This window comes from Abramis brama (assembly GCF_963993115.1).
Source record: "Abramis brama genome assembly, chromosome: 18".
NCBI classification, from domain to species: domain Eukaryota; kingdom Metazoa; phylum Chordata; class Actinopteri; order Cypriniformes; family Leuciscidae; genus Abramis; species Abramis brama.
In genome coordinates this window covers 3,597,697-3,619,986 of record NC_139980.1, presented here as the reverse complement: position 1 = coordinate 3,619,986, position 22,290 = coordinate 3,597,697, and the positions used below count along the sequence as shown (strand labels likewise).

Here is a 22,290-nt window from a genome sequence, read left to right as displayed (position 1 = left end):
GTCAAGGTATAACATTAAATCTGATAGTAATTTTGAACTATATATAAAAAAAAACGCTTCAGTGCGCCGACGCACTGGCAACGGTTAACAGGTTAAAGTACAATTGCTCAGAGCTGGTAGTGATTTTGTTTCAAGGTCACTTCATTTTCTTGGTTTCATCTTTGTTGGTGATTTTACTGCTTACATTTGGACTAAATCTGAATTTTTCTCTTGATTTCTTCTTTCTCGTTCTGCTGATGCTCAGATGATGAGAAGTACATTGTGTTGATTTTCGAGAACGGCCCCTCAATGCAAGAACAAATGATTCTGGAGGATATCCTTGCTGAAATCGGCCGAAACAACAAACTGGCAGATTTCCCCAAGAAGATTAATTTTGATGAGGCCAATGTTAGACTGGTTGAGTACAATAAAGCCTCCAAAGAAAAAGTAAAGGTGATTTATGTTACGATCTTTCATAATAATTCTGACTTGATGTTTGTTGTGTTAAAGGTGCCAATATTTGTCCCTCACCTCAGGTTAAAGAAGAGAAAACTGTAGTATCAGCAACACCTTCACCTTCATCACCTTCAGCATCCTTTTCGGTTGTGACGGTTACCGTGGCAACAGCAAATCCAGCCCTGACAGTCTCCATCCCGTCTGCAGCGATGAGTTTCCAAACACGCACGTCTGCTCAGCTCCTAGAGTTCTGCGAAGAGGAGGATGAGATGGCAGAGCTCCAGCCAACCTTCACTGGTCCAATCATCAAGTAAGACCCATTACATCTGCATGTTTCATGCGTCACATTTGGTTTATAACCTTTTTGGGTTTTTTTTTTTTTTTTTTTTTTTTGCTTTGACAGGGCTCAACAATAACACTTGAACTGCTAGCTTAGTCAGGCCAGTGCTTCAAATTAGGGCTGGGTGATCTGATAAAAAAATATATACCATCTCTTTTTGTTATTTTTTTCAGAACATTTCACCAAGTGATCGACATGGTGTAAACATTAAACAAATGACTTGTTAAATATCTGCAGAAGAGATGTATGAAATATGAAGGCTAATATCATACAAACTTAAACTAACCTATATGTTCAGAAATAATATAAATGCAAAAAATGCTAAATATTTCTTAGCCAAAAAGTAGACATTCAGTTTTAGATGTCAACCCCAAAAACTCAAGGCAATTCAAAATGACTGAAGTCACCATCATGCAAACATGAAATATCAAACATGCAGAAGTAGTCCTTTGCTGGTTTTTGCATTCCACTGCGCTGTTTTTCCATGTGAACATGTTCTCGACAGACATGTTTGGCTGTTGCGCTCACATCTCGTCTTTTGCAGTGTCTCGCGCATGAAACAGCGCTCCAAAAACATGGCGCTCAAGTTAAAAGAAGTCTGTTATCCTTGCATTTGTTGAGCAATGTGTTACGGTCCTTCACACGAGAGCGCCATCATGTAGTCAGTACCTTTTTTTTTTTTTTTTTTTTTTTTTTACTGACATTGCTGTATTGTCAACATGTCTAATTGTAACATTTGCTAATATTTTTATTCAAAACCACAATTTGTTGATTTAAAAAAAAAAAAAAAAAATCGTGGCAAAACATTAAATTCAAATGAATCAAAAAAATCGCCCTGGTCTAGTTCAAATGCTTACTTCTATTTTGTAAATGCATTTTAATCTCATTTTTTAATGTCTTTATTCACTTAATGTTTAATCAAAATTTCATAACTAGATTTTCTGGTGAAAATGACTTTCTCTTTGGTCGAATTATTCCAGACATCATTTAGTCGTCTTAACTTTTGTAGCTTTAATTATTACTTAAAGTTATTGTCGTGTAGCGTGTTATTAATCACAATAAGCCGTGAGAAAGCACGATACACCGCTCTACAGTAATTTGAAAGTAATTGCAGTACCAGTTTTGGCCACAATCTTACATACGGCTCCTTTAATTCAGAGTGAAGACTACAGTATACAGTTTTATTTTTACAATTGATTATTCAATATCTGTATTATTTCTTAAGACATGTTAAATAAAACTAGGCTACTTCACCTGAAAAACTTAGTTTATTTAATTTGTATATTTTTTTCTGTTGTATTTGTCATTGTTTATTCATTGTCAATTTTATATTTTTCAAAAGTTTTTGTTTTTTATAAAGGAATTTTATTTATATACCAAGTAGTTTTTCTTTTTTGTCTTAGGTCTGCCTTGCTTTATTACAGAAAACTTCCAGCCAAATGTGTAATGATTGCAGTCAGCTTAATAATAATGTTGGGTGGACTAAAATGGGAAGAAAAAAATAATAATTTCAGGGTTAACAATTCATTCAGTGAGATTTTTTTCTAGACCTATTAAACTGTCTGCTGCTGTCAAATAAGAGAAGTAACACAAAACCATAAACTACAATCAAATCTATGCATATATCGAATCCTTTGATTTAAAATTGAGAATCGATTTTCAATCGTATCGTGTCCTTAAGAATCAATTTGTAGAATTTGAAGAAACAAATCTTTCGTAAGGTACCAAAAGATTCCCTTTATAACAGAACTTTATTTTTATTTTTATTTTTTACAGAACAGTTTGGTTAGTAGTTTTTGCTGTGTTATCGGAATTTCACTGGTATCTAAAATGTTGGTGTCATAACAACCTTAGTCATTTTAATCATTATTATTTTTTCATCTTCTTTGTGGTGAAAACTTTGGCATGGCAAGTAAAAATCTGAACCACTGGCCGGACCGGGATAAAGTCTTTAGTGTTAAAGCCTGCCCAAATGCCATGTGAAACAAATAAAATGTTCTATACATCTACAAAACAGTAAAAGCCGCATTTAAGTTGTTACTGTTGTTTTTTCTGTAGGTTGTTGGTTTACCCCCCACCACCTGCTAAAGGAGGAATCTCTGTAACCAATGAGGACCTGCACTGTCTGAATGATGGAGAGTTTCTCAACGACGTCATCATTGACTTCTATTTAAAGTCATTATCTTTATTTCAATCAATATTGAGAGTTCAGACTAAATACATTGCTTTGAAAAAATAAGTACACCCCATGAAAGGTTTTGTCCCATGCGGACATTTCATATTAATACTAAAGTTGTATTAGGACATTTGAATTTTTGTGACTTTTGGTTTATTTGGAATTTTTATTGATTGGCAAAGGTGATCAAAGTTAATTTTTCTTGCTAAACTTTAAGTATTTCATTCAGCAAAAAACATTGATCCCTTTGCAGAAGTATCACTTGTGTGATATTGAAGAGGTTTTAAGCAGTATTTTAATTGTATGATATTGGAACTTTGACGTTTCTTGGTGGATCTGCTTGAACATTTTTGATCATGTTAAAAGGTCACTTATGGTTTTAGCTTCAGCTTGTTTAGAGATGGGCTTACGTTCTTCTCAAGCACTTTTGGTATAATATGGAATTGATAGTTGTGGCAACCAATCCATAGCAATCACACCATTGTGATTCACAGTTGGTTTTCTCAAACGGAGTGTTTGTTTCTCAAACATCTCCACCTTTGACTCATCTGTAAAGGCCTGTTTTTCACTTAGACACTGGTTGGAGAACTTCTCTGGCGAATATTTGGTTTAGACAGATTGCCAGTTGTCTGAAACATTCTCCTTTTGGAGCCTTTTCTTCTTTTACAATCTTAGGCTACGCTTGCATGACAATGATGTACTAAATAACAGAAAATTTGCATTTTCTTCGCTTTTTTCGTGTACAGATGACAAGTTGTCAAAGTGATCCTTGTTCACACGGATCTGCGAAAACGACTTTAAATGCTGTATTATAGCTATATACACTCACCTAAAGGATTATTAGGAACCCCATACTAATACTGTGTTTGACCCCCTTCCGCCTTCAGAACTACCTTAATTCTACGTGGCATTGATTCAACAAGGTGCTGAAAGCATTCTTTAGAAATGTTGGCCCATATTGATAGGATAGCATCTTGCAGTTGATGGAGATTTGTGGGATGCACATCCAGGGCACGAAGCTCCCGTTCCACCACATCCCAAAGATGCTCTATTGGGTTGAGATCTGGTGACTGTGGGGGCCATTTTAGTAGAGTGAACTCATTGTCATGTTCAAGAAACCAATTTGAAATGATTCGAGCTTTGTGACATGGTGCATTATCCTGCTGGAAGTAGCCATTAGAGGATGGGTACATGGTGGTCATAAAGGGATGGACATGGTCAGAAACAATGCTCAGGTAGGCCGTGGCATTTAAACAATGCCCAATTGGCACTAAGGGGCCTAAAGTGTGCCAAGAAAACATCCCCCACACCATTACACCACCACCACCAGCCTGCACAGTGGTAACAAGGCATGATGGATCCATGTTCTCATTCTGTTTACGCCAAATTCTGACTCTACCATCTGAATGTCTCAACAGAAATCGAGACTCATCAGACCAGGCAACATTTTTCCAGTCTTCAACTGTCTAATTTTGGTGAGCTCGTGCAAATTGTAGCCTCTTTTTCCTATTTGTAGTGGAGATGAGTGGTACCCGGTGGGGTCTTCTGCTGTTGTAGCCCATCCGCCTCAAGGTTGTGCGTGTTGTGGCTTCACAAATGCTTTGCTGCATACCTCGGTTGTAACGAGTGGTTATTTCAGTCAAAGTTGCTCTTCTATCAGCTTGAATCAGTCGGCCCATTCTCCTCTGACCTCTAGCATCAACAAGGCATTTTCGCCCACAGGACTGCCGCATACTGGATGTTTTTCCCTTTTCACACCATTCTTTGTAAACCCTAGAAATGGTTGTGCGTGAAAATCCCAGTAACTGAGCAGATTGTGAAATACTCAGACCGGCCCGTCTGGCACCAACAACCATGCCACGCTCAAAATTGCTTAAATCACCTTTCTTTCCCATTCTGACATTCAGTTTGGAGTTCAGGAGATTGTCTTGACCAGGACCACACCCCTAAATGCATTGAAGCAACTGCCATGTGATTGGTTGATTAGATAATTGCATTAATGAGAAATTGAACAGGTGTTGCTAATAATCCTTTAGGTGAGTGTATAGTTAGCAATGTCACTTTGTAAAAAAAAAAAAAAGCTACAGACTGAACATGTAGCCTAATACGCATGCGCATGACATTTTCCGACAGCAGCCCCACAATGCATGAATGCGTGTCCTGAAATGACCCCTTAGAAGTGGCTTTAAATCTCTTTTAAAGAGCTTCTCAGGCAGCTTGTTTGATGTGGGCATAATACTCCCACTATGTACTTGAGTTTTTAATGGTTTATACTAATTAGTGCATTTGCCAAATATTTGGCAGTTGATGTAGTGATTAATGGGCGGTGAATGGGTGTACTAACTTTTTCCACACAAGAAATTGAAATGTCAGTGTCTTTTAATCTGCTGAAATCATTACGAAAATGTACGGTTGAAATGTCGTTCCTTAACTCTTTCCCCGCCATTGACAGAAATTTCCGCTTTTCCGTGTTTTCACTGTTATACGGTAGGGGGCGCTATTACACATCTTCTGAAGGAGTACTGAATCTCCTGATCAAAAGACATGTGAAGAAGCAGCAGAAACGAGCGATAGCGTATGTAAGCAGATGCGATCATCAGCATTAAACGGCATATAAATAAAAAATCTCTGTTCGTTCTTTTGATATATGACCTGTTCAGTTATATATTATTCAGTTAAGTTATTCTGGGGGCCATGAAACTTTTGTGAAAATTATGAAATTTATGAAATTATGAAATCTTTTTCTTTTTTTTACACTGTCGGGGAAAAGTTAAATAATATTTCCTCGATTTACAAAAATAGACTTATCATGGGGTGTACTTGATCTTGTATGAAGTTTGACATGTTCTGATCAGCATGTGTGCTCTCTGCTACTAGATATCTGTTTTTGGAGAAGTTAAAGAAGGAAGATGCTGTCCGCAGTCATGTGTTTAGCTCATTCTTCTATAAGAGACTCAATCAAAGAGAGCGGAGAAACGCAGCTGACACGTCCAGCTTACCGTGAGCTTTCGTCATTTACTCAAATATTCACCTGTTCTTGGAGCTCGCTTACTGTGCTGAGACTCATTTTGGGATGGGACTTTCATGTGTTTCAGCATTCAGAAGAGGAAGCACAACAGAGTGAAAACATGGACACGTCACGTGGATCTCTTCCAGAAAGACTTCATCTTTGTGCCCATCAATGAGTCGTGAGTGTTTGTCTACATTTAACCATCAGTTACTTGAGAAGTTGTTAATTGGAGGAAAGATATATGTGAATGTCTTTCATTGTGATTTAAATGAAAGTAGTATTTCAAGTTTAAATTGTTCGGAAGGCAAATGGATATCATGATTTGATTTTTTTTTTTTTTTTTTTCATGAATGTTTTGTTATTTTTACTCTAAATTAACGTTAAATAGCCTTGCTTCAAATGCTTAGTATTTGTGATGTGCAGGCTCATTAAAACTGAAACCATAAAAAAAGTTACTTTATTTAATTACTTGAAATAAAATAAGTCAACTGATATAAAGTAAAATATAAAATCTTAAACTTATTTCAATTCAGTCAGTTGCTAAGGCAAACTTTCCCATTTTCATTTAGTTTACCTTGATGTGTTAAAATAGCTAAAACACATATATATATATATATATATATATATATATATATATATATATATATATATATATATATATATATATATATATATAATAATTATAATAATTATAATTATTATTATTATTTTTTTTTTTTTTTTTTTTTTTTACTATATAGACATTTTAAAGTGCACCTATTATGCTATTTTAAAGGTTCCCAATTTTGTTTTGGATTCTCCTACAATAGATTTACATGCATCAAAGGTCAGAAAACATCTTAAACTTGCTCATATACATTACACATCACCTATTTTATCCCAGTGCCTGAAAACGGTTCATTTGTGAGAGAGAGAGAGAGAGAGAGAGAGAGAGAGAGAGAGAGAGAGAGAGAGAGAGAGATTATGCAAAATGTGTAATGTAGATTTGTAACAGGAAGTGAGACTGGAATTACTGACGAATCGTTTCAACAGTTCAGAATCGATTCTTTCTTTAGGAGACAATAGCTTTATTCTTCGTGCACTTTGATATTTGCAACTTTGTAGACCTTTTACATTCATAAACGGCTACTACATTACACACTACATGAAAGGATAATATTGGAAAAAGCATAATGGGGCACTTCAACAAAAAACATAAAAAATGACACACTTTTAACTGAAATTGAAATATAAACACCAAATCTAATTAAAAAATAGTACTAAAAACTATAACAGTATCCCAATGATACAAAATAATACTCCCATATTATCATGTTTTTAAATCGACTTGTAATCTCATAACCCGTCTTTCTATGTCCGTCTAGTGCACACTGGTATCTGGCCATAATCTGTTTTCCGGGTCTCGAGAAGGCTCATGTTGAGCCAAACCCACTGTACCAGCCTCAAGCTCCTGTCCACAGCACTGCGGTCTCCTCCGGCCCGCCCAACGCTGGAGGTTCAGATGAGCTGGAAGACCCCAGCCAGCACACAGCCGTCCCGCACAGATCTGCAGCTGATGTGAACAGACAGCAGTTCACAGGTGAGCAGACGTGAACCGCACCAGTCCACGGAGGCTGGCGGCTGTCGAGTGTCACTGCTTGACGTCTGTTTGGCTTCTGTTGCAGATGGTTTACACAGAATAATCGAGTGTTACGGAACAGACGACTCCCAGTACTCTGATGACCAAAGCTCATGTCCGGTAATTCACTTCAGTTTGGATAATCTGGGGCAGTAAGATTGTTTTATTTATTTTGGAAGAAATTAATACTTCTATTCATCAAGGATGCATTAAATTGATCAAAATTGACAGTAGCAACATTTATAATGCTACAAAAGATTTCTATTTCAAATAAAGGCTGTTCTTTTGAATTTTCTATTTATCAGAAAGCCATGAAAAAAAAAAAATGGTTTCCACAGAAATATGAAGCAGCACAACTGTTTTCAACATTGATGATATTCAGAAATGTTTCTTGAGCAGCAAATCATCATATTAGAATGATTTCTGAAGGATCATGTGACACTGAAGACTGGAGTAATGATGCTGAAAATACTGCTTTACTATCACAGGAATATATTATAATAAAATATAAAATATTTCACAATATTACTGCTTTCACTGTTTTTGATCAAATAAATGCAGTCTTAGTGAGCATAAGAGACATCTTTGAAAATAAAATAAAAAAACGTACCGACCATAAACTCTTGACAGTAGTGTAAATACTTAAATAAAAAGGTTATTCCTGCAAACAGCTGGTAACATTGGGCTGTTTTGACTAACAGAAACTCCAACATTGCTGTTTATTTTTCTCTACCCAAGAGTTCTCACGTTGATATGCGCTGCTTGTTATCTGTGTATTCAGGATGAGTGCAGCGATGACGGCACTTTGGTCGATGACACTGGGAGCTCTGACCGAGCGGAGTGGACGTCCAAACCCACCATCTGCAAACAGTGAGCCCAAATATTCCTCGCTTATTGTGAATATAATATTACTGTATTGTTCCGAATATAAGACAAGTGTTTTTTTTTCTTGTAAATAAATCTGAAAAAATGGGGTTGTCTTATATTCAGGGTCTAGACTTTTACATGTCAGCAATAGGTAGCGCCAGTCATCAAACAACATTCATTAAGCAGCCAAGAAATACGGTGTGTCAGAGTGTAATGTTAGAAGATGGCGAGTCTTAAAAATGCTAACAGTCAAAGAAAAGCTTACCAGCTTTTTTGGAAAGTTTGTCAGTACATATCTGAAAAAAGAAATGAGGGGTTTTAATTTTAGTTTAATTTCTAGTTATTTTTGTAATGTGCTTTTGTCATTTTAATTTTTTTTTTTAAACATACATACATACATACATACATACACATACACACACATACACACACACACACACACACACACACACACATATATATATATATATATATATGTGTGTGTGTGTGTGTGTGTGTGTGTATGCATGTATGTATGTATGTATGTCAGGGTTTCCGTTGTCCGGTAATTGCCGGACATTGGCCGAAAAAAAAATGAAATGTCCGACAAAATTAAATCTCTCCGGTCAAATTGTCCGATTAAAATTGCCTAATAATCCCGCCCCCCTAACACAATCTGAATTTGAGAATAAGCCTAAAATGTATCAAGCAAAAATACACCGACCTTTGGCTATGTTATAAAGGAACAGGCTCTACCGTTTGAAAGTTATTAAACATTATTACATGGCTTGGTTGAATTCCAATGTGGAATGCGGTCTGTTATTTCTTGATATCAGACGCTGCGAAGCACTAGCGGCGCCAGGATTTTGATTGTAGGTGGGCCTCCAGAAAACTGGATGGGCCAGTTAAAATAAGCCAAAAAATAAATAAAAACGGGTTCCCCTTCATCTCCGTTTCAGCGCTTTTCTGGGCACTGAGGACAGTTACCTACCTGAATTTAATGCGTAATCATAGGTAGGTTTTAATAAAATTATAGGCCTATTATTTTTAGTTTATTAACAGCAACAACAGCTGTAAAGATGAAGTTGACGATCGCCATCTCCGTAGTGAACGCGCCTATAGAGAGAAATGCATCATCGATTACATAATCAGAGAGTAGCCTATTTCTTTTCGTTTTAAATTGTTAAAAAGACATTTCAAGCTTTCTTAAGATATATTTCATGTCATATTTCAGGCCTACGCTGAGTTTCGTTAAATTCGGATGAGATGCGCTCCAGTTCACGAGCAATGCAAGTGACAGCGCGGGCGCCTGCATGATTAGGCCTATCGTCTGCTATATTTGATTTATTAAATCCAGGCAATTGGTTGATAAAAAAAATTATTAAAATTAAGACACAATTTATACAAAACGAAATTCACTTCAAAAAAGTCTTTCTACAAAACAAAACTTAAGTGGTCAAAATCATGTCTGACCCGCTCCATGTCTCTCGATATTGCACATCCTATCTTACTCGTGCGGTTCACTTTTCATAATCAACATAAATTAAAAAATAACATTATAATATTTTAACAAATATTAAACTAAATAAGCTTATTTAATGGCTACAACACATAGTAGACCTCCTAGACTCTCTATTTGTACAAATTGCTGCACATTCATTTTATTCTGAATTTTGCACACACAAGTTGAAAGGCATTTGTTTGTACATGCATGTAAAACATATCTGCAACATTTATCAAGTTCACTGATAATTATGCGTGCATTTATTAATTATTATCTTAATGAATAATGAAACAAGGACGCATATAAACTGCGTTGTTTGTTTAGAATGGAATGGATCGCAAATAGATCCGAATGAAGAAACGAACCATATAGAAAATGTTTTTTCCGTATATTTGAAAGTTAGGCAAATAAACATGTTGCATTCGGCCTGATTATGTCATTTTTTAAGTTGCATAGCCTGCCTCCAGTTTTCCTCAACTTGACTAATTAAGAGGCGATACTTGACCGGCATATCATCAAAATGTCCGGAAAACGAAACCTCTGCCGGTCACTTTGCCCGGCACCATTTTTTTCTAGCGGAAACTCTTATGTATGTATGTTTAACTTTTGATGAACTTAGATTAAAAAATAATTGGGGATCGACTGATTACAATACATGTTGTTTGTTCTGGTTGTGTATATTTTCCAGCACTCATTGTCATGTTATTGAAATCCTCAGGCCTTGCATTCTGATCATGGACTCTCTGCGTGGGCCCACACGGTCGACTGTGGTGAAAACGCTGCGACAGTGAGTTACTGCTTGAAAATAAAACCTTTATTCCACATGGATGTGTGATTTCATGACAGTTTTTGCATATAAAATTGAAAGAATAGTATTTTTTCCTGTGGGAATCATGGAGAATCTGGGCGAGTCTTTAAACGATAACACGAGTGGCCTTGCGTTCTCATTCATGTTGGTGTCAGTATTGTGAGTGTTTGTCTTGGTGTTTGTGCAGGTATCTAGAGGTGGAGTGGGAGGTGAGGAAGGGCTCCCAGAGGAGTTTCGGGAAAGAGGTGATGAAGGGCTCGAGTCCTCGTGTGCCCCAGCAGGATAACTTCAGTGACTGTGGGGTTTACGTGCTGCAGTACGTGGAGAGCTTCTTCGAGGTGAGAGTGAGCCGCTTCCCGAACATCTACAACTTTTCTGCTGTTGCATCATTTTGTTTACCCGTGTAATGTGCTTTAATTCACACACATCCCAGACAGCCCTGTTAAGACAAATGACATCACAGTGTTTCCAGGATTTAATATTAAATAGGGAAAAGTTTCATATAAATTATTTCCATTTTGCGCCCACACGCATGCATAGCAATGGGTGCTTTTGAAACATGCCTCATGATCACTGAGAAAGTCTCTGATTTCAGTAAACAAGGCTTTGTTGCCGAAATTACATTGGTTCACCACTAGGGGTGATGATTCCTGTGAAGGCATGAACCGGTGTCTGTATGGTTTTTACCTGATCTCAGATCCGTTTTATACATTTGTAGACCTCTAATGACACATTTGTTTAATAAAAAGAGTCTCTTATTGAACTGAATAGCCAAGCTCCAGGGGTTTAAAGTAACGAATCACAAATACTCATGTTAATGCAAGTAGTTTTTATCAGAAATTTTACTTTAAGTAGTTTCACATTTGTGTACTTTTACTTGAATACATTTCAAGTAATGTATCTGTACTTTTAGTCTGCTATTTTCCCTCCGTTTGTGGACGTCGACTTGTTTTAATTAATCTTTTAAATTGTGTTATGTAGCTTGATGCCAAAAGCACCTCTAAAGCCCCGTTCACACCACCAGTGACTTTGTCGCTGTATGTTAGATAATTAGATAGCAAATCGGTGTACTGGGCAAAAAAAATAAATATTTTATTAGCATCTTATCAGCCTTTTCTAAAAACTCACATGACATGGTCTCATAAAATGCTTTATAAAATGCATAGTTTTAGAGATATAATCCTCAGACTTGAAATGAAGTTTGAGCAGACTTGTAGGTTCACTTTAATTGTGAATATAAGTTATACCATATACACATAATATTTGTATACATAAAAAAAAAAAAAAAAAAAAAATATATATATATATATATATATATATATATATATATATATATATATATATATATATATATATATATTTATATACATTTATATTTATGTTTGAGCTTATATACAGTACCAGTCAAAAGTTTGGAAACATTACTATTTTTAATGTTTTTGAAAGAAGTCTCTTATGCTCATCAAGCCTGCATATACTTTAAAATGTAATTTATTTTTGTGATGCAAAGCTGAATTTTCATCAGCAAGTACTCCAGTCTTTGGTGTCTTATGATCCTTCAGAAATCATTCTAATATGATGATTTATGATCAATGTTGGAAACAGTTGTGCTGCTTAATATTTTTTTTGGGAATACTTTTTTCAGGATTCATTGATGAGTAAAACGTTAACAGCATTTATTCATAAAAACAGCATTTATTCAAAATAAAAACATTTCTAACAATATAAATCGTTACCTTTTATCAATTTAACGCATCCTTGTTGAATTAAAGTACTAATTTCTTTTTTAAAAAATAGTTATTGTTCCCAAACTTTTGAACGGTAGTGTATATTGTTACAAAAGATTTCTATTCTAAATAAATACAGTTCTTTTTAACTTTTTATTCATCAAATAATCCTGAAAAAAGTATCTCAGGTTATAAAAAAAATATTAAGCAGCACAACTGTTTCCAACATTGATCATAAATCATCATATTAGAATGATTTCTGAAGGATCATAAGACACCAAAGACTGGAGTACTTGCTGATGAAAATTCAGCTTTGCATCACAAAAATAAATTACATTTTAAAGTATATTAAAAAAGAGAACCATTATTTTAAATTGTAATAATATTTCATAATATTACTGTTTTTTTTTTTTTTTGTTTTTTTTTTTAACTGCAGGCTTGATGAGCATAAGAGACTTCTTTCAAAAACATTAAAAATAGTAATGTTTCCAAACTTTTGACTGGTACTGTATATCCATATTAATAACAGTCTGAGTAATTCTGAGTCTTGAACTGTTAACTCTCAAGTGTTGGCTTTATAATATATGTTGGTTATGTGTCTATTCAGAATGACTTATGAGCAGTTTCATTTGTTTTCAAATTGCTCATCATTTGGAGGACAATTAAAAACATTTAACAGATTTTTCCATCTGATTAATTAAAGAGATTTGGATTAATCGGTTATCAAAATAATGGTTAGTTGCAGCCCTACAACAGTGTCATGATGGCACTTTATTGGTTACGTTTTCCCCGCTTACACTGCCTTATGTCAGTAAAAAAGTTGCTTCAGGATGCAGATGAAAGATCATCAAAACAGAAATACACATTACAGCTGTTTAGTGACCCTCATATCCATATTGAATTGACTGCTCAGTTTAGGCTTTTTCGTTTGTAACTAATGCAATAATCTATTTTTTTATGTGTGTCTTCTAAAGAATCCTCTTCCAAGCTTTGATCTGCCGATGAATCTATTGGATTGGTTTCCCCAGCAAAGGATGAAAACCAAGCGGGAAGAGATCAAGGAGCTCATTCTGAAGATTCAGACTCAGCAGCAGCTCAGTCTGGAGAGCGAGAAACATCCGGACGCCGGCCACAGCTCGTACGAGGACACGTTAGAGTCAGCTGATCTAATCTCTCCAATCAGCTCCTGAGCTCCGCCCACGCTGCTACGCTTCTACCATCACATGACTTATAAACACTAAAAGCCAATCAGGGCCTTGTGTGATTTTTCGCTGCTGGACAACTCTGCCGTTATTTCTTATAGGTTCGATGATGCAAAATATGAAAAAAAGTTTTTTGTTTGTTTTTATTTGTATTGAAGTGTACATAAGCTAGGCTTTTTCTTTTACTTTGCTGTTTTTTTAAATGCCTTTTGAGTTTTGCCTCTCATTTATTGTTAATGCATCGGATTTCAATTTTGCACCATCTGTGAAATAAAAGTTCATGTGTTCATCTTTGATGATTTACTCTAATGTGCCTAGAGGATTAAATACAGAACTGTTCAGTATTCCATTGGGAATTAATGCCTCTGAAGGAAATGAAAGCGCTTTTTTTTTTGTAAAATCAGTATCCAAGCAAAATTTGTGATTACAACGAAATCATTTTTCAATGTTCTGCTATTTGCCGTTCAAGAGTGCACATTTGCCTTGGTACTGTCTAATACAAGAATATTATGTGTCAAAAATTAGGCCTGCTGCTTTATGGATATCTTGTTTACATTATTTCAGTTGATTCACAACATTTGAGTATTGGTCTTTTCAAAGCACTATTACATGATTCATAAGTGTTCCTCAAAGTATCGGACTTAAGCAGGTCAGAGGTGTGAAGCTTAAAGTCAGATTCAACTTTGACCCTGTTTTCTGTAGACTTGTAGCCGGTGATTAAGTATTGTTACATGGTATGAAAAATCAAAAAGTGGAAGAGACGCTGATTCTGTATCTAGATGCATTAAGTTGAAGGAACATCAATAATTACTCAAAATGGTCAAATTGTTTAATTTTCTCAAGTTATCTGCATAATTTAACGTTTCATTTTGTTGGTTTTACATGGGCAATGTAGAATAACACTAGTTCTAAAAACATGCATTAAAAATGTATGCGCTCAGTTGAGGTGGATAAACTTTTTATCCGATAAGACGTACATAAACTACAATGGAAACACATTTACTTAATAAATCCCTGGAAGTGCAACAATAAACTCAGATGACTTTGCCTCAACAGAGGATGTGATTGGATAACTGGACTAACCAGCGGACCAATCGCATCACAGCATCTCAAATGTTGTTTTGGCGGTTCTGAAACTCCTGAGTCAATGTCTGTCATCAGAATGATTTGGTTTAATTCCTAAGCGTCTCAAAGATTGTGTTCCCAAACACCAGCATCCAAACGCAAGAGAACATGACGGCATTTATTGTGACAGCATCTGCGCGCAAGTCATTTATGATATAGAAAAAAAGAGCCATGGTTTCTTCCACGATTGCAGCAACTTCGATTTTTATTAGATATTTTGCGCCAATTTCAAAGGAAGTGACGATTTTGTTCTGTTTTTTGTTCTCGCAAATGTTTTATGCAATATTCCAATTTTGCGCACAAGTTAAATTCACAGGTTTGGATGGAAACTTAGCTACTGTTACATTAAAGCAGATGCTCTGCACACAGACTTCTGGTTATGTCCCTGGTTATGCCTTTCAATAAAACAAAATGACAAGGAAAAAAATAAAAATGTAAAATAGCATAAGAATGCGTTTACAAATTTAATTTCTTTTGCACTAATTTACAGGTCTATTAGAAACTTCAAACTCAAGTGGAGGTCAACGGGTTGCATGATGTTTTGGTCCCGCCACACCCTAAAATTAATTAGGTTAAGCTCCACCCACTGGTTCACGAGGTGGAGCTGGACAAGGTTAAAGGTGGAGCTAAACCGAGCCTAAATGTCATTGATTAATGACTCTAGAGCCGCAAGAAAAATAACCAGTCAAATTTATTTGTACGGCACTTTTCATAATATACAGTGTTTTAAAGCAGCTTTACAGAAAACCATCTTCATGTTCATGCTTTATATATTCAGAAAATGTCTTCATATCTTTAGAACTGGGTGATGATATAGTTAGATTTTGCGATGATGCAGCCAATAAAGCAGCTGAAATACAATATAATATAAATCGCCCTACGTGATTCTGTATGTATGCGGATAAAGTTGGACAAACTTATATATCCAATTTTGTATAAAGTACGGGGCGATCGTACATATATTCGCACACACATTTTGTCACTGGATAAACTCACACACCTCTAAAATTCAGTACAGCATCAAACTCAGTGATCAGTTTATGAAAATAATCATTATTAGTTTTATTATTTCATCATATTGAATGTTTAAATTTAAATCAAGACAATAACACAACACTACACTACACTGACCATCTAGGGGGCGCTATAGAGCCCCCTGTACCCGTCCATCACAACCCTGGTGTCCACTGAGGCGAGCTGCAGTGAGAACCCAAGTGCAGTTTATTAAACAAAATGCAGATAAACAAACCAAGACAATGACTAGAACTTGGCTTGACTAAGAACATAACTTGAACATAAACCTGAACTGACAAGACTCAACAAAAGCAGGTTACAACCAACAAAACTAGACAAGAGACAATGGGAACATGAGGGCTATATATACATGAAGACTAATGACTAACAAGAAACACCTGTGAACAATCGGGAATAAGGGAATCGCATGGCATCTGAAAACTACAAAATAAAAAAACAATGAAAACATGAACATGGACCAAAACGTGACACCTGGCATAGTCATGAGTTGCGGCTACACACGCTTTCCTATTAGAGTTACAAATTATTTGCTCTTTTCATCCGATTGTGGTTGTATCTCTCTATTAGTGTTACTGGATCTTAGTGCTGCATTTGAAACTATTGACCACAACATTCTTTTGAATAGATTCGAAAATGATGTTGGCATTAGTGGAATTGCATTAGCATGGTTTAAATCATACTTCTCGGACCGTTATCAGTTTGTAGCAGTAAACGAAGAGATGTCTTATCGATCACAAGTTCAGTATGGAGTACCACAAGGCTCAGTACTAGGACTGTTGCTCTTCACTCTGTACATGCTACCCTTGGGAGATATCATTAGGAAGCATGGAGTTATGCTGATGATACTCAGCTCTATATCTCTTTGCGCCCCGACGAAACTTGCCAATTTACAAAATTAACGGAATGCATAGCTGATATAAAAAAACTGGATGACTAGTAATTTCCTACTACTTAATTCTGAAAAAAAACATATATTAGACCAAAAACTTCCTCACGTTATAACCTAGAATACTGTCTAACACCTGATGGCTGCTCTGTCAATTCTACGTCGTTGGTTAGGAACCGGGGTGTGCTCTTTGATACCAATCTTTCATTTGAAAGTCACGTGTCTAGTATCTGTAAAACTGCATTCTTCCATCTTAAAAATATATCTAAATTACGCCATATGTTCTCAATGACAAATGCGGAACAATTAGTTCATGCGCTCATGACCTCAAGGCTAGATTATTGTAATGCTCTATTGGGTGGTTGCCCTGCACGCTTAATAAACAAACTACAGCTGGTCCAAAACGCAGCAGCTCGAGTTCTTACCAGAACCAGGAAGTATGACCATATTAGCCCAGTTCTGTCAACACTGCATTGGCTCCCTATTAAACAGTGTATACATTTTTAAATCTTGCTGATTACTTACAAAGCACTAAATGGTTTAGCTCCCCAGTACTTGAGCGAGCTCTTAACGCATTATAGTCCTTCACGTCTATTGCGATCTCAAAATTGCGTCCAGTTGATAATACCTAGAATATCAAAATCAACTGCAGGCGGTAGATCCTTCTCCTATTTAGCACCAAAACTTTGGAACAGTCTTCCTAACACTGTCCGGAAAGCAGACACACTCTGTCAGTTCAAATCTAGACTAAAAACACATCTCTTTGACCTAGCATACATATAGCACATGATAAATGTCTATTATACGAATCATGTAAAATGATTATTATAGCACAGGTACGTCTGTAAGATGTCTGCTAAAGATCTGTTAATCAGGAAAGCTTCTGTGTAAAAACATCTGATAAACATCTTAGAAAAGGCAGTTTTACATACATTCTACATACATTTTAAATACATTTACATACATTCTAAACATCATTTTAAACATCTTAAACACATATTCTAAATGTCTGAATGACATCTAACAGGAAACGTCCTAGAGACGTATTGCAGATGAGCAAACACTCTAAATACTAAAAAATACATCTTGCAGATGTAAATGCAGACATCAAAAAGACATCTCCGAGATGTACTTGTGCTATCAGCCTATAGGCTGTGTAAACTAGGTCAGCCGGAACTGGGAACACTTCCCATAACACCTGATGTACTCGTTACATCATAAGAAGAATGGCATCTACGCGAATATTAGTCTATCCCAAGGTTTACTGTAGTCAGCCGGATCTGGGCCGTATCCAGATCAGATGGTGGACCTGCGCCTAGACACGACCTCAACGCATCCCTGAAGTGTCAGCCGAGATTGTGTCAACTAGACTCTCCCTGTGAAGGCCTCATCGACACGACAAAAGTTTTAAAACTTACTTTATTTTCTTCTACAGCTGCTGTACAGCCAAAACAATATTTGCATCAGTGTCCTATTATCACTGTAAAGCTGCTTTGAAACAATCAGTATTGTAAAAAGTGCTATATAAATTAAGGTGACTTGACTTGACTCAGTGTCAGTGCTTCTGTAGCAGGAATCATGTTTTTGTGTATAAATTATGTGTGACCAGTACTGTAAAAAGTATTACCTTGAAAAAGTTAAGTAAGGGATTACTCTTAATTTTTATTTATTTGAAAATTAAAAGAGCAGTTTCATGTCTGTCTTTGTGTTGTTCAACTGGTCAAGGTTGATATGGGATATTTATATGGAATAGAAAGTAATAAGTAATGCAATACTTTTTTGAGAGAGTAATTAGTACAGTAATCTAATTGCACCGTTGATGATGTAGGCCTAATTAGCTAGTTCTTGGTAATTAATTACTATTACTTGTTTAGAGTAACTTACCCACTAATCCTAAACACTTTTGACAGTGCATTCTCTGCATAGGGAAAAAGCGTCTTAAGCTAAAAATGGTGGGAAAACACATATTTGTGGGAAGATTAAATCATCAGTAATTTGGCTGTCTTGTTTTTCTATTTTCATTTAAAAGCAACATAATTTAAACTGCATCAAAATTATTAGGAAATGAGCGTAAATCACACGATATTCGCATTTTAATCACTAATCAATATTTTACAATTGTGAACATTTTCAATGGGAAACCACTAGAGTGCGATGTTTTCCATTCATCTAACAAACAAGGCATTAAAGATCAACAGTTCAACCATATACAGTATGGATCACTTTCAGCTAATCAGAGACTCATGTGTGTTTCATGAAGTAATTCACATGAGATGATGAAGCCCGTCCCACACCGAGGAGCGGAGGCAGGCGCGCTCCCATGGACTCGAGTGACGTCACAATGGAGCGTGGACTTCATCCCGGGAGTGGAGGCTGATCAACATCCGGGACACCGGGTCTGAGTTCATGTGAATGCCTACACACACACACACACACACTACACTGCACTACACACTTCACCGACTGACTGCACGGGCGGCGAGCGACGGAGGTGAGTCTCTACATCATATTCGCTTTGGCTATATGTTAAATTGGATGTGAGTGTGTTTGGTTCAGCTAAACACAAAGCGGACTGGGATTATTGTTAGTTTTAGCAAAAACGTCCGGGTAGTATTGCGGAGGAAAACATAGGAGCTCATTCCCAACATAAGTGTATTCTTGTGTGTGTGTCCTGTGTGTTCATGCGCGTGCTTTTATGACTCTATGACTGATGATGCATTGATGCATTGATTGTCACATCTCTGAGATCAGCTGATGGTCAAGGATGCTTTATATCATCTCATTGCATCTTTTGAGTGTATGTATGTGTTCATAAGGCCTTTACTTTAGAAATACCTCTGTTTCCTGGTCACTCAAACCTCATTTACCTTGCAAATGTTGGTGCTGTGCTTGTGTAAGGAATTCAAATGTTGAACACAAGGCAAACTTTTACTTCCAGACTATATTGTATTGTGTTGAATTGTATTGGTTTTTTTAATGGTTATAAAAGCTCGAATATATCCATGGATGTTGAAAAGTAGGTTACCTTAACAGTAAATGACTCCTGCTGTGTCACAAGAAGTTGTAAATGCCCTTTGGCCTTTGCTCCTTGGGAACTTTCACATGCACTTGTCCCATATAGGACAGTCACACACCTGTCATTGTCTAAGGAATCGATCGTTTGGGAAAAGCTGATAGAAAACAATGTTGTTATGCTCTGGCTGTCCATTATAATGAAAGAAATTTGAGAGGGACACACAAACATTGTGTGTGTGTGTCAAACAGTCTGACCACAACGACACACCTACAGGTGCGGCTGGCGAGAGTCATGACTCACCTCACTTTCATTCTCAAAACATTTCTGTCATTTGTACCATAAATGAGTCTGTAGGCTTGCTGTATACCTTGGAAAGTTTCACAGATATAGCAGGGCTCGACATTAAGCCTTGCAATGTGCTTGTGAAGTAAATCGCTCATTCACTTGTCCGAGTAAAAAAGTTGCCCGTCCGGAAAAAATAGGATTTTTGTGTTGTAAATATAATTTATTCTAAAGCAATATATTCATCAGCTTTGACATATTTAAATCTGCATATTTGTGATATTTACCCTGAGAGTTTTTTTTTTTTTTTTTTACCTTTGGGTCATTGAATCTTTGACTCAACCATTCGTTCAAAGCGCTGACTCATTCAGTAATGAAACCCGGATGCGTGTTGCTGTGAGATGCGTTATGGTTCTGCTGTGATCTTTCTTTGGAACTATTTTCGCTGCTGAAACAGAACAAAAACTGTCAATATTGCTTCTAATATGGAAGTGACTTAATTTTAACTACTTATTCATTAACTGTCATATGAAATAATTTTCAGTGTCACATTTTCAATTGTGATGGCTTTGCTTAACTGTATCATATATTGTAAATATAAACTCCACATTACCGCAGAATGTTAACTGAGTTTCCTTGTGAGTGCTGCGCTCATTTGTTTGGATTTCTCCTCGAGAGGCTGCGTGAGCCTCAACAATCACAGCAAAAGACATGTTTTAGAGTTAGAGTAAAGGGGAAGAAATGTGGTTAAATGTGGCTAAAATTTCTGTAATTTCTAACAAAAGCTACTGTAATTTTAATATCAGAACATATTGAAGTGTTTTAGGAATAGATATAATTATTTATACATTTTTAGTTGACACTACATCCTTGACCCACTTGACCATGCATGATGGGACCTCAGCAACTATGACCTTACCTAGTTCTCTGTAATACTGACTTCTATTATTCAACTTTGACAGCATTCAAATATATCCACCCTAGGTAGAGGATAACCATAGCAACTCGGCTTTAGTTTGCCTCTGTCCTGGTGTCATATTTTCATGACAAGCTTTTGTTCATCTGTACATCACTGTACACACCTTCACTTATGTCTCAGGATTCGGTGTGAACCGAGGTATGTTCAGCATGTGTCTTATACTCATTAGGAGGACAATCATAATGAATAGCATAAATCATAAAAAGACTTTTCGATGCATTAATATTGTCTTATGCTGAACAGTGTATCCGTGCCAGTCCTCATTGGCAGTCTACGTAGGCAGCATTTGAAGTCATCATAGACATAAAGGGAAAGGTAGGCAGCATAATTACCCTGCCTTCTAAGATACCTTGTTTTGGCCAAATTTTAAAGGTTACTTTGCACGTGTCCTTTGTGGAGAAGAATGCATGGTTACATGATCTGTGTAAAAGCGAAACTGAAGATTGCAATGTGAAAGAATAAATATAAATATACTACCTTGTTTAAATTAAAGTCCGTAGTGAATTAAAGTCTCAATGTAGCGAAATAGTTTAATCTAAAAAGAAATTGTGCTTGGAGTATTTTGCCTTGCAATATGCTAATACATGTATCTCTATTGAAATTAATAAGAGAACTTGTGTGAAAAACAATATGCAAAAAGAGTAGAATGTCTGAATTCACAGTATTTATTAACTCTTTCCCTGCCAGCATTTAAAAAAAAAAAAGTTTCCATCCACCGCCAGCATTTTTGATCATTTTCACAAAATTTTCATGGCCCCCAGAATATTTAGTTGTACATCTGAGCATGCACTATATCAAAAGCAAGAACAGATCCTCTGCTTTTAAACAGATTTTTTTGAGCTGTTTTAACACTTGAATGTGGATAAGTTTTATTAAAAAAAGCAACATTTTGAGGAAAAAGCTGAGAAAATCTTGTTTTTGTCAAAGACTACATCTGGACCGGGTTCAGAAAGATGATGGGTAGAGCTGCACGATTCTGGATGAATTAAGAATCACGATTTTATTTATTTTTCAAACAGAGATCATGATTCTCCCACAATTCTGAACAGACAACTAAACAAAATAACATGTAATTTAACAGAGGCTCTGACAAAATATGAATGAAATGTTAAATATTTTATCATGAGCCATAAGAGTGTCGCATCACTTGCTAGGATAATTCTTGCATGTTCAACTTGTTCATACAGCAAAACATTGGTGTACAGTGAATGGTCTACTGTATGATTTGCTGGAACAGGTCCACATTAATGACAGCAGTGTTTGTGTAGCTCTTGTCAGGTCTTTTGTGTTTCTGGATGAAC

General features: G+C 36.1%; 2 protein-coding genes across 10 annotated transcripts in view; both read left to right on the top strand.

Annotated features, from left to right (window-relative positions):
* Positions 1-13,955, top strand: part of senp6a (SUMO specific peptidase 6a) — a 36,982-nt gene extending 23,027 nt beyond the window's left edge. For 2 of the 4 annotated variants that reach the window (XM_084092011.1, XM_084092009.1), the window contains 11 exons: positions 245-432; positions 516-745; positions 2,834-2,950; positions 5,829-5,951; positions 6,047-6,139; positions 7,326-7,540; positions 7,626-7,699; positions 8,361-8,449; positions 10,648-10,716; positions 10,925-11,075; positions 13,439-13,955. In XM_084092011.1, coding sequence (XP_083948137.1) covers positions 245-432; positions 516-745; positions 2,834-2,950; positions 5,829-5,951; positions 6,047-6,139; positions 7,326-7,540; positions 7,626-7,699; positions 8,361-8,449; positions 10,648-10,716; positions 10,925-11,075; positions 13,439-13,654 — 1,565 coding nt within the window. In that variant the 3' untranslated portion in view covers positions 13,655-13,955. The remainder of the gene's footprint in view (positions 1-244; positions 433-515; positions 746-2,833; positions 2,951-5,828; positions 5,952-6,046; positions 6,140-7,325; positions 7,541-7,625; positions 7,700-8,360; positions 8,450-10,647; positions 10,717-10,924; positions 11,076-13,438) is intronic. The other 2 variants (XM_084092012.1, XM_084092010.1) reach the window with 1 other exon arrangement.
* Positions 13,956-19,034: 5,079 nt separating this feature from the next.
* Positions 19,035-22,290, top strand: part of myo6a (myosin VIa) — a 50,884-nt gene continuing 47,628 nt past the window's right edge. For 5 of the 6 annotated variants that reach the window (XM_084091326.1, XM_084091325.1, XM_084091323.1 and 2 more), the window contains exon 1: positions 19,063-19,203. The gene's annotated coding sequence lies outside the window, so the exon portion shown is untranslated. Of the gene's footprint in view, positions 19,204-22,290 lie in introns of all 6 variants that reach the window. The other variant, XM_084091324.1, reaches the window with a different exon arrangement.